This window comes from Grampus griseus (assembly GCF_964374135.1).
Source record: "Grampus griseus genome assembly, chromosome: 13".
NCBI classification, from domain to species: domain Eukaryota; kingdom Metazoa; phylum Chordata; class Mammalia; order Artiodactyla; family Delphinidae; genus Grampus; species Grampus griseus.
The window spans coordinates 36,914,053-36,927,674 of record NC_139007.1 but is presented as its reverse complement, the minus strand read 5'-3'; the positions used below and the strand labels follow the sequence as shown (position 1 = coordinate 36,927,674).

The 13,622-nt window shown below is 39.2% G+C and overlaps 1 protein-coding gene across 1 annotated transcript in view; it reads right to left on the bottom strand.

The window, feature by feature from the left end:
- The window catches only part of CRYBG1 (crystallin beta-gamma domain containing 1), a gene marked incomplete at its 5' end in the record, with an annotated part of 209,365 nt that overhangs the window by 40,356 nt on the left and 155,387 nt on the right, over positions 1-13,622 (bottom strand). The window contains 5 exons of the mRNA XM_082668869.1: positions 2,785-2,924; positions 5,858-6,026; positions 7,696-7,814; positions 7,901-7,948; positions 11,024-13,310. Of these exons, the coding sequence (XP_082524995.1) occupies positions 2,785-2,924; positions 5,858-6,026; positions 7,696-7,814; positions 7,901-7,948; positions 11,024-13,310 (2,763 nt within the window). The remainder of the gene's footprint in view (positions 1-2,784; positions 2,925-5,857; positions 6,027-7,695; positions 7,815-7,900; positions 7,949-11,023; positions 13,311-13,622) is intronic.

Here is a 13,622-nt window from a genome sequence, read left to right as displayed (position 1 = left end):
CCCTCACCTCTACAAGGAGGGGTACCAGGATTAGCCAGCTGCTTTAAACAAAGGTTTAAAAACAAATCACAGGCAACAGAATCTGAAAGGAAATGTGAGTTAGAAATGTCTCACTTTCCCAAATAAGAAACCGACAAGTAATACTCTTAATTTGTGTATGTGTAGCAAAACCTAATCCAGAATGAATAGGCCCTGAAATAAACCTCCTAATGGAATCTAAATAAGTACCACACCCCCTACACCACCCCCAGCAAAATCTTCTCTTACACCAGTTCAGGGGACTGCTGCACCAACAGAAGCAACATGAGCTCGGGTACCTGTTATCAGCTGAATTCTCCCAACCCATTGAGATTCTCCTTGGAGATCTGTAAAAGTACTACTGACCTGGTCCCAAGATGACCAAGTTCAATGATCCCAAACTTTGAGCTGACATCCAAGGCAGCTTCCTATTATCCTAATGGAAATGAAGAACCAGAAAAAAAAAAAAAGTCTACTGCCATGCAAGCCCATCAAAACTTGTAAAACATTACTGGTTTGTAACTACCACCTATAAAACTAGGTTAAACTTACTGTCAAGGTAAGAAACTTTATTTAAGTGTAGCTCATTATGCTTCCACATAGCCCAAGCCTGAGTCATGAAACCTTCCAGACATGGAGATTAAAATATTATGGCAGACGCCTATCTCATTCTTCTAAGGAAAGTGATATTTCTCAACATTAAATGCTTTGAGAAAAAAGATGTAGAGATCTCTTTGATGTGAAAAAAATAAAAGGCAGCAAGAGATGAAGACACTTTTTTTGTTTAGATTCCTCCTTTTCTTACCAATCACTAAACACAAATCTAGCACCCGGTTTAGATATATTCTCCGTGCTGATGACTCCTGATTTTATCTCCAGCCTCACCCCAATCCCGAATTCCAGTGTCATGCATCCAGTCACCTTCCTGACCTCTTACTTGAACGTGCATAGTTGACATCTCCAACTTAACCTCACAAACTCAACTCCTGGATTTCATCCCCCCTCCTAGTTTTCTCCATTCTGGTAAATGCTGGGGTCCCAAACCCTGGACATTTCTCAGCCCCTCACACCCCACATAAAATCTGTCAGCACATGTTGGTTCTGTCTTCAAAATGTATCCAGAATCTGACCATTTTTCACCACTACTGTCATGCCAAGTCACCAAAACCTCTTGCCTATGTAACTGCAGTGACCTCCCAACTGGTTTCTTTGCTTCCATTCTTACCTCTTTACAATCTACTTTTACACAGCAGCTAGAGTGATCCTCCTAAAACACAAGTTAGATCACAATCCTCCAATGAGTTCTCACGTCACTTGGAGCCATCTAAAATCCCTCCCAAGTCCTTCAAGGTCTGACATGACAGGAGGCCTCTCTCCCATCACTGGTCCTCCTAGCTCACTCTACTACAGCCAGACCTCCCACCTGTTGCCCAAACATCCCCTGGAGGGCTTTGCAAATGCTGGGCTTCCTGCCTAGGACACTCCCCTGCTCCGCCTCCCTCAGGTGTCCCTCAGCTGACTCCCTCACTTCCTCAGGTCTCTGCTTAAAGGTCACCAGGGACCTTCCCGACCACTCTCTAATGTAGCACTTCCACTGTCCCTCTCCATAATTTATGTTTCTTGTAGTATTTACCTTCGCACTCATTACATATGTATTATCTTATGCATGTTCCATTAATAAAATCTCTTGAGCAGTCTCTGAATATATAACTTATATATATAACCACTGAATATATTATGAATTGATTAGAAAATATACACAAAGACAAAATTTGAAAAGAAGATTTTAAATAATATATAAAGAAGCTTTAGTGTTTTTTTCTGCATCTCAGTGGATGTCTGTCACATGCCCTGGGCTGTGCGCTCCACTGCAGAAGCCACAAGCTTCAGTTCTGCCGCCTGAACTTTCTAGCCTTATTTCTCCTCTGAGATATTCCCATTTCCTTCAAAATACCCTTGCAATTTCCTGTGATTTTTGAAACCAACATTCTAGGGGCTTTGGAAAGCATTGTGTGAAAATGTTAAAGGAAGTAGCATGCATGTTGGCCTCCATCCCACCTGAAATATCAGGGGCACACATGTTTTAATTACCTCCTTTGAATTACCCTGAAGGTATAAATCTGCAACTCAGCTTTGAATGAATCAGGTTCCTTTGCAAAAAGGAAATTCCCACATTAAAAATGCAGTTTTTGGACTTCCCTGGTGGTGCAGTGGTTAAGAATCCACCTGCCAATGCAGGGGACACGGGTTTGATCCCTGGTCCAGGAAGATCCCACATGCCGCAGAGCAACAAAGCCCATGCGCCACAACTACTGAGCCTGCGCTCTAGAGCCCATGAGCCACAACTACTGAAGCCTGCGCGCCTAGAGCCCGTGCTCCGTAACAAGAGAAGCCACCACAATGAGAAGCCTGCACACCACAACAAAGAGTAGCCCCTACTCGCGGCAGCTAGAGAAAGCCCGTGTGCAGCAACGAAGACCCAACACAGCCAAAAATAAATAAATAAATATTTTTAAAAAATGCAGTTTTTTCCCTGCACTTCCTCCAAGAAATCATCATTGTTTATAAGAGAGCTGAATCATAAGAACATAGGTAACACAGTAACCAAAAATATCAGATTTTTATGTGCCTTATCAAAAAAATAATAAAACCTTGTAGTCAATAATTACTTGACAGGACAACAAATCAGAGACAGAGTATCTTAAGTCCTCCTTTTACACTCAAAAAAGGGCTTCATTAGAATTGTATTGGAAATAAAATACTCACGTGCCCCAATGTACTTTAATGGAACAAGTCTTCTGCATCATACCAAACCCCTGCATTTCTTCAATATCATCAAAGTAGGAATTTAGAAGTCCTAACCCTTCTGGTTCAGTAAATAAGTCAATTTGACTAACTCTGTAATCCTAAAAAAAAAAAAGAAAAATGAATACACGAATACACGTATACATGTATAATAGTACACCATGTATTAAACTCTACAGTAAGCTCATTATTCTTCTTTTCAAATAGTTAAAAGAAGCTTTAAATATACAATAGGTTGCACAGATCACCTGCCACTTTATCCCTTTCCTGTTCTCACCCATGACCTAATAATATATGATCTTTCGGGGCAGACACATTGGTTTAGTCATATATCTCAGTGTTGCATTCAAGCAAAGAGCACCAGAAATGTATTTTAGAGTTTTGGAACATAGTTATTTCTCTCATCCTCACAAACAAACAAAAAAACAAAACTGCTTCGCTTTCCTTGGTAACATGAGTTTTAGTTCCTTTGCTCTCCTGTGACCGTCCATGTCCAGGGATACTGGTTTATAGAGTGGCTGCACTTGGAATCTTCCTCAGCTGTTTTGTGCCCATAAGCCCCCTGTGGTAACTCTCCTTGACTATGATGTCGGCTTGGTCTAAGTCATAAAAGGCAAAGGCACACGTTTATGGTGATTTAAATCTCTACACTTTAGTCACTATTCCATGCACTGCATGTCCATCAAACACTTTACAAAAGGCCTCTCTTGGCTGAGTGCCTGAGCCCTGATCGAACGGTTTTTGAACCTCTTCTGTGTTGCAGAGCGAGGTGAACTGAGGTACAGAAAAAATGGTTAACACTTGGGTCAGTTTAGGGGCAGCTCTTTCAAACATTAACAAAAGGAACAAATCTAGTGAACTGAAAAGGTGACCCCCTTGAATATACGTTGTGACTTATGTTTATGTGTCAAGAAACCATAAACACAATCTGTAAAAAGTTACAATTCGTCACATATTAGGAGCCATAAAAGTATTCTTTCTCTTTAACATGACACCATTCAGAAAAACTTACCCCAAGGAAATAAATCAGAAAATGTATACATTATTAAATGCACAAAAATGTTCATGCAGTATTATTTAAGCTAAGTTTTTCCCTAAGTCCCACAGTAAGAAGAAAGGTAAAATAAATGATAGCGCATCATACCAATGGAATATGATGCTCAGTTAAACCCCAAACCATATAATAACATGAAAAGCATTAATTCACCTTAGGTCTGCTGTTATCAGGGGAAATAGGAGGCCTCTTTACCAATGTGCTTCATTTCCCTTAGCCCACCTTCCGGGATCCCTAAATCCCCACCCCACCAGATCCTAGTATCTCCCCCAGTTGCAAATCATTGAGAGATGTTACAAACGGGAGTGTAACCTTCAGGAAAGTGGTATGGAGAGAGAAAAAAAGGATTGAGAATCACAGTTTTAAAGGAAAACAACACTGTACCTGTATTATGATTACAACTATAGAAAAAGCAGATTATAATATGGCCAAGAAAAAGTAGAGAATTCAGAAAAATGAAGGGAGGACACTTCATGAGAGATGGGATTTTGGATGATAGTTTAAAATATTGTTTCATTACCAATACTATTTGAGTAATAAATAAAAACTGCAGTAAATTATTCCACTATGACATTTTAAAATGGTGTTTCTCGTGTCTTACATAAGGTTCATCACATTATGTACTTAAAACTAGTAAGAGATAAATCGTTTAGAATACCAATCTTACCACCTAAGTCACTCAGAAATGTTGACCCAGGAAACAGGTGACATTTTCCTCCGCCAAAAGCTGTTAGTCACTCTTACTCGTTCTCATTTTGGAACATGGCTTTTTTCCCTATTGTACCCCAACACCCATGTCTAGTACACAAATGGAGTTTTTTCACTTGGAAGATACCTTTTACATTTTTAAAGGTAAAGAATCATCAAATGCCAAGAACCGTGAAGAACTGATACAAGTTCCTCAACAACGAATAAGGGACCAAGAAATTTTTACCCAATCCATAAAGTGGCCTTAAATACCTATTTTTCTAAAAACCCACATGAAATGCCAGAGTTGATCAACTGAATTATCTTTGGATTATTTATTTTTCCAAAACATAACTCCTGTAAGCCACTCAAGGTAATAAGAACTCGCACAGCAACCAAAAAACTAAGTAAAAGAAAAATCTGGCCCATGCTCCGCAACAAGAGAAGCCACCGCAATGAGAGACCTGTGTACCACAATGAAGAGTAGCCCCCGCTCGCCTCAACTAAAAAAGAAAGCCCGCACACAGCAACGAAGACTGAACGCAGCCAAAAATAAATAAATAATAAATTAATTTAAAAAAAAAAAAAGAAAGAAAAATCTGTTCAGGACTTCCCTGGTGGCACAGTGGTTAAGGTTAAGAATCCACCTGCCAATGCAGGGAACCCGGGAAGATCCCACATGCACGGAACAACTAAGCCCGTGCACCACAACTACTGAGCCTGTGCTCTAGAGCCTGCAAGCCACAACTACTGTACGCACGTGCCACAACTACTGAAGCCCGCGCACCTAGAGCCCGTGCTCCGCAACACGTGCAACACGAGAAGCCACCGCAATGAGAAGCCCGTTCACCGCAACAAAGAGTAGGCCCCGCTCTCTGCAACTAGAGAAAGTCTGCATGCAGCAACGAAGACCCAACGTAGCCAAAAATAAATACATAAATTTATTTTTAAAAAAACAAAAATCTGTACATACAGAACTCATCAAAACTAGGTTATTAAGTAAAATACATTTGCAGATGGGAATGGGGGGCCAGAATGAGAAATTTACCTTCAGGATTTATTGTGAAAAAGATGACTAACCAATTAGAATGTTTCTTAGTTCTAATTCATTTAACATGTACAAATGTTTAAAATACAGAAAATACATCCATAAAACACCAAATATTTGTCCCACTTTTATCACAAAATGAAACTCTCTCTCAAAAGAATTATACCCAGCATTCAATAAATATTTGCTGAAAGAATGGATGAAATCCAGTTTGCCTTTATTAAAACCTTACGAATTTTACCTACCTGGACCACAAGTCTGATTGAACCAATCACCACAGGCTTGGCCGACTCTGCCTCGTCATCGTTTCTTTCCAGAATATCTTCTATATCCCAAAGACCAGACAGTTCCAATTCTCCCTCTTCTAAGGGGATGGAGTGTCCTTCAAAATTTGGTTTCTCATAAAAAATCCAGCTAAGAATACAACATAGCAAAACTATTAGCCAGTCTTGGTGAGAGAGATTTTGAATACGCAAATATTCTGGCCAATAGCCACTATATATATATATATATATATATATATATATATATATATATGTATATATAGATACCATATATTAGTGGCCAATTCTCTAGCAATTAAAACAGCATAAACTCTCCCTAAAACTAAAACTTCAGTGGGCATAATTAAGCTCTGATAACTGAAGAAGTTTATGAGGATTTTAGAGGACTTTTGACTATCAATATGAACATTATAGAACTACTAAAGTTTTATAGAATTGCCAGTTGGTGGAGACTTAGTAATATGTCAGATAAATGGACGTTTATTGCAATTTTTTTCTTTTTATGTATGTAAAAAACACTTCTCTTGAGGGATTTTAACTTATATATTAGAACCATATCAATGGATATATTGATACAAAGGACTACTACATGCATGTTAATGGAAAGCATTTTTTGCAGTTTTATTGAGATCTAATTGACATATAACATTGTATTAGTTTAAGTTGTACAACATGATGATTTGATATCTGTGTATATTACGAAATGATCACCATAATAAGTTTAGTTAACATCCACCACCTCACAGTTACAATTTTTTTCCTAGTGATGAGAACTTTTAAGATCTACTGTCTTAGCAACTTTCAGATATACTATGTAATACTTTAACTTTAGTGACCCAGAAAGCATTTTTACAGTATTCTTCCCAACAACATCCGAACACTAAAGAAAAACCTCATGACAATATATGACAGTGCTGGTCTTAAGAGAAGTCAACAAAAGCTGAAGAATCACTATTCATTAAAAACAAAATTATAACTTTCAGTTTTCAAATTTAAGAACAAAAGCTAATTGTATTTTTCTAATGAATATGTTGAATATACAGAAAAATATATTAAAATATCTAAAACCTAAGAGGAAAGATGCTGCATATCTAATCAAATGGAGACCTAAAGAAAAGCTTAATAATTTTGTAAACCATAAAGAGCCCTACACTCTTTCTTTTAAACAAGCTTATAAATAGGCACTAAAGACAAGTATTCATGCCAGGTAAGTGATTTTTTTTAAAAACTGCTTTTCTTTATTCAATTTCCTGCGTATTTCCTCGAAGCATTTAAGCTGGTAATATAATTGTTTCATGGTTTCTTTACTTAATAAAAACTATCTGCTGTCAAAAAGTTAGAAAATAAAATTTAGATGAGTCCTTCACTGGACTGTCATTAAAAAATGTTAGCAAAGATGTTTTTTCTTACAGAATTTAAAAAATTCTATCAACATGACTATGACCTATCAACATGAGTAGTCCAATTCTTATCAACCTCATTGAAAAGTCAAAAACCAAAAGTATATTATGGACTCCGGTGCTCATTAGTCCAAACCAACATTATGTGGGAAAAAGAAACTTATACTGCTGCACTTTCTGATTTTTCTAACAACAACATGCATCATTCCTATCATCAGAAATAACATTATAAACCATATTTCTTACACATGAATTTCTTTTAGTATTCACTATGACTAGTATTGTCTGCCCTTTACATTGCTAAGGGCATAATTTAAAATAAGTACTAATGACCAAAAGGGTAATTAAAAATGTGAAACACACACCCTCCAAGTCAGAAACACAAAGTGTCACTCTTACCATCCTCTAACAACTTTTATGAGTATCACGGGAGAGAGGCTCCAAGAGCTGCAATCCTCAATGTCACTGAACACTTCAATGCACTCCTCTGACACGTCAGGTTCACCGTATATCACCACCTAAAGAAAGTGAGAGTGGTAGCACGTTTTACTGCACTTTAACAGATCAAAATGAAATTTAGATTCGGAATAGAAAATAATCTTACCTTTCCAGGTCGGGGATTGATTTTATTCTGGACACTTCCTTTAAGTGTCTGTAATCAGATGAACAAAAACACAACAAATAATTAAACTTTATGTAAAGTCCTCTTTTCTCCTCTCATGATCCTTTAAGATCGTATTTGCCTCATATTTGTCAATTTGGAAACACGTCTACCTTGATCTATGCCAAAGTTGTCTTAAAACTCTCTTTGACGGGACTTCGCTGGTGGCACAGTGGTTAAGAATCCGCCTGCCAGTGCAGGGGACACATGGGTTCGAGCCCTGGTCCGGGAAGATCCCACGTGCCACGGAGCAACTAAGCCCGTGTGCCACAACTACTGAGCCTGCACTCTAGAGCCCGCGAGCCACAACTACTGAGCCCGAGTGCCACAACTACTGAAGCCTGCGCGCCTACAGCTCGTGCTCTGCAACAAGAGAAGCCACCGCAATGAGAAGCCCGGGAACCTCAACGAAGAATAGCCTGCGCACAGCAACAAAGACCCAAGGCAGCCAAAAATAAAAATAAATAAAAATTTAAAAAACAAAACAAACTCTCTTTGACTCTATTAAAATAAGGGCTTTTTCCTCCCTCTAACTGTATTTGACATTTCAATTTCTTTTCATTTAAATGCCTAGGATACTTCCACCAATCTGGAAAGTTCAGGGCGTAAGAGTCAGACCTATGTTTTACATCAGTTCACAGAACAAGAACTCAGCTAAGAGATTATAATTCAAACAATCTCAGTATAATTTCAAATAAACAGAGAAATTCTAATGGATTAATCACATGTCTAGAATGAGCTGAATCCATTTTATGTGTTCATATACATATCTTATCTGAATCTATAATTACTGTTTTTTCATCACATAACTAGTCTAAATAAAGTGTTTATGGTATATTTCACAATGTACATTGTACATGGTTACTTTAATCCCTCCTTTTTGATGAACAAAATATATTTTTATATGGCTCCAAAACTAATCATTTTCAAGACCATCTGACCAGTAAAACCAGAAATGCCTAAGATAATAAAAATAGTAATTACACATGTAAAAGTATTATAAAACATGGACTACTTTCACTGCTGAACAGGATGCCTATTCTAAGGACGGCCTTTGATCTGATCGCTCTTGCACCACACCAGGGTGGAATATGCCTGAAAGACCATAGGAAGGGCCTCAGTAGAGCATTATTACAGATTAAAATGCCATATGCTTATTTATATATGCACATTTCAAGAAGACAAGCTAAAGAAAAAGCCTGATATTTAAATGAAATTCAGTTAAGACATTAAAGGGAGAATAGTTATATAGTCAACAAAGCCCAAGGTGTAAAAAAAACAAAAAAAATATTTTTTTTAATCATAAAAAGGACTAGAGAAAGTATAAAGTACTTTGTTTCTCCTTTTTACTACATTTGATTGGGTTTTTCAAGGGACTCCATAGGGAAACTGTATATTCTGTTGTCAGACTCGTTGTCAAAGAGAGGTAATCTAAGAATGATTAAAAAGACAGAATAATGCTGTAATGAATGGGAAGTGGACCAGTGTCAATTTTGTGCTTCAGAGAAATACTCAAAAATCTTAGGATTTCTAAGTGCTATAGGCTGATTCAGTTTTATCTGTTTATAGCAGTGGTTCTCAAAGTGAAATCCAGGGGTCCCTGGAGGGTCCCCAATAATTCTGCAGGGAGTCCATTAGGTCAAAACCATTTTCATAATAAGAAGAGGTTATTTCTCTTTTTCACTTTCTTTCTCTCACAGGTGTAGTGCGGAATTTTCCAGAGGGTCCATGACATGTGATGACATCATTGCTCTGATGGCTACAGGAATGTACATTTGTATGTTCTAATTTTCCTCAGTATTAATTTCTAATGTAATAGATGCCAATAGGCATAACCCATATCAACAAAAACTCTTTGGGGTCCTCAATAATTTTTACTTTATATCTATATCTATATATGTGTGTGTGTGTGTGTGTGTGTGTGTGTGTGTATGTGTGTGTGTGTGTGTGTGTGTGTGTGTGTGTGTGTGTATGGCATCCTAAGAGTAAAAAATATGAAAACTTTTGAGCAGAGGGATCTGAGCCTCTGCTGGAAATCCAACTATACATTTTGAAAGAGCTTCCAGAATTGTATTCCATGATAGGCTTGTAGCAAAAGCTAATACAACAAATTCAAACATGGGGCAGTGCCCTGTACAAATGAGGAAGTGGGCAAGATATTTTCTGCCTGGATAAACTGTGCTGGATGTTGATCTACACTTGCCAGGTAGCCTGGTTCACAGGGTGGGCAACAGGAATACAGAGGCCCACTCCTGTTTCTGGGCTTAGCAGAGCTGAGCTCTAAATCTTATCTGCCTCCCTATTTCAACTTGAGTATCAAGCTTGGTAATGGAAAGCCACAAATTCACATCAAAAACTGAGTAAAGAAAACAACTTCCAGCAGTCAGATAAAAGAAGATGGAGAAATCTTAACTGTTTCTCAAAATGGTATTTTGCCATCCTTTCTACTCTGTTACAGGAAAGTGCTAATGTAGACCAAATTCTTTACTCCCCAACAGCTTTGCAGGAAAATAATATTTCCCTAATGAAAACTAATTCCAGATAAAGAGAAAATACTTTATCAACCATGTGGGATAAACATTTATTGCTACTAAGGGGAAGAAAGAGTGAATCTCAAAGTACAAGAGAAACGGTTAGGAACAAGATTCCTCGGTGGAGGCTTTTCCAGATAAAGGAAGCTTGCTTCATAAATGCTCAAAATTCTAGGTATAGTATTGAGCATTTTTACACAGAACTAGGGAAGAAAAAACACCCTGTCTCTGAGCTCTCAAGGTACCTTAACTAAACCTTTCACAATACAACACATAAATTCACAAGTGCCCTAAAATATTTGTAGCTTATTTTCCTTGCTGGACTACAAATGCCTTGAGAACAGAATCCAAGTACCTTTTCTCTTGGACTCTAAAGACCCTTGTACATAGTAGGTTTTCAAATATGTGATGAATGAATAAAAAACTATCAGACACGAGCATAACCATTTTTAAACAAATAACATGAATTGTTCATCGTCCCCTTCTCCTCTGACTTAAAACTACCCCACATAAATAATACTATGTTGCTACTTACTGTTGTATCTGATAATGACATTTCAGAAAAAGAAATGCTTGGGTCAAACAGGGTGGATTTGAAAAGACCGGGGAAGTCTGTGTCACTGCTTCCATAGCTCGGCAAGTTCGATTTAAGAACACTTTCAATATGATTAGCCTTTTCCATATCACCACTGTTCTGCAGTTTTGAAAATTCAGAATATGTAGTTTTGGGCACGGGTAGGTTGCTTCGTGAATCCAGATCTTTTCCGGTTTCCTCTTTTTGCAGGTACTTTTCCACGGAGCTCGGACTTTCCAATCCCGAATGAGACGTATCTGACGAGTTGAAATTGAAGACCTTTACGTTGCTGGGTGGCAGACTTGGCTGTTCTTTCTCTGAACCACAGGGTGGGGCACCCTCAGCCACAGGCTGTAACACGGAAGGCCGAGAAAGAGAACTGTTGTGAGCGGTGTTGAAAGATGTGGTCATGGTATTGACTGATGTTACAGAGGGAGAAAAGATTTTGTCTTGTGGTAAAGAAGATAAGATGCTTGAGAAAAGCGCACTTTTTTCTAGCCTCGATCTCTTGACTCCACCGTTTGTGACATCCTTGTTCTCCTTGTCATTTACTTCTGGAGCCGCCAGAGGCTCGCCTTTCCCATTAGTGCGAGTTTGCAAGGACTTGAAAAGGACACTCTGTTCAGTGGATGAACTTTTGGGTCTCAGTTTGGATTTGGTGTCAAGATTCTGCATCCAATGTAAAGCCAGTGACATTTCTGGCTGGCCTTCCTTTTTCTTACCCAAACCAAAGGTAAACACGTTGGGATCAAACACCTTTTCTAAATTGTCCTCATGAATAGGAGGCATGGCGAAGTGAGGGGCAGGGGAGTTTGGCATCCTGGCCTTCTTTTTCTTCTGGGGCACACAAACTGCGCTGTCCATCTTTTTTATAATCTCAGTGAATTTTTCCATATCAGAAGAAGAATCGAATACACTATCATCACTACCAGCGGAAATGTTCAAAAGGCTTGCAGGACTGTCCTGGCCATTTACAACATTTTGATTGGGTCTTTGAGGGGTTTCTAAATGATTTCTGTTGCCAGGGTAGTTGGTGGTGCTGGATTCAGTCTTCAGGGGTTTTCCGTTGCCCTGAATAGGCAGAGTTTTTTCTGATTCGGGCAGCATGACTTGTGGGCCAGATTTTGCTACATGTTCCTCTGTGCAATGAATGTGTTTGGGTGATGTGCTCTTATTGCCCTGTACTTCCTCTTTCTGGGGAGTACGACTTGCAACGGAAACCACTTCAAGTTCCTTATTGTGATAGCTTGGCAACTGTGCTTCTCTAACTTCAGAGCTATCTGAGATGATCCCAGAGCGGACATCCTTGGTGTTCTCCACAGGGAGCATGAAGGACCTGACCTGGACAAGGACCTTGGATGGACACTCATTTCCCATAGCTGCCAGGCTGTGCTCTGGGGACAAAGGAGGGCTTCTTTCTCCCCCTCCTCCTCCTGCCAGTCTGGAGGGGGACATCATCTCATTATTCTGATGAGACACAGGCAGAGTACATCCATTATGGTTTTCCGACACTTTTAGATCAGTGCACAGAAAACTGCTTACAGGAGCTTGAGCACCTGTGTCTTTGGGATCATCCACAGGAATGGGGGCAGCCAGTGAAAGAGAAGGCCCATTAGATGACCCAGCTGGGTGCTGGGAGTCAGAAAATTCATCCTGCGGCTTCGGTATGGCTGTTGGAGGTGAATCTTTGGCCTCAAGAACGGCAGGGCTGTCTTGTGCTGTATCAGTCATATTTTCACGTTCAAGTCTTTTGCGGTCAGCAGCCTTTGAGTCGTCCTCTCCTAAGAGCTCGTGGTCCTTAACAGGAATCAGAGCAGCAACCACTGGTTCAGAAGGGCAGCCAGCATCTGTTTGCCCATCTACCTTATCACCTTGGTTAAGCAGAGAACCAGGAGTCTCCTCTTCAGGAACAGTAACTCTGGCTTCTGCCGAGGCTTCCTTCCCCAGCGCACCATTCTGGTGACTATCTGGCGGCAACTTCTTTTCAGGCCGCTCCATTTCCTTGGCTTTTTTGGCTAAATTCAGCTGTGCCCTCCCGACAAATGTTTTATTAGAGGCAGGAGTGTTCCTCGCACCTCGAAGGTCAGTGTGTCTTGGGCTATTTGCCTGCTTGTTTTCAAATAAGGAGATTTTGGTGGCAGTGTTTCCTTTGTGAACTGGCTGGCTAAGTGGATTATGCCCATTTCCCAAACCACCAAGATTCTTAGGGGTTTTAAGATTTAGTTCCACATGTTTGGGCTTGGCAGGGCTGCAAGAATAAAGGAGCAAGATAAAGTTATTAACCTGGGTTTTAAAGTGAACATACCGATTTATTGCAAAACTGTGAAAAGCCAGTATCTTTCTGATAGGTAACATTTTTGATGAAACAATTTTTAAACAATTCTAAATACACTATCAGTTACCTTTAATGGATGTTGCGCTTCCGTATGAGGGATGAAAAATTACATAGCTAAGAAAGGCTAGAGGTGAGAGGGTAACAAGTTTTCTAATAAGTTTATCATGTACCTAGTAGATAAGTACAGTGCTTGGCACTAGAGTTGGGACTGAAGAACATTAGAAC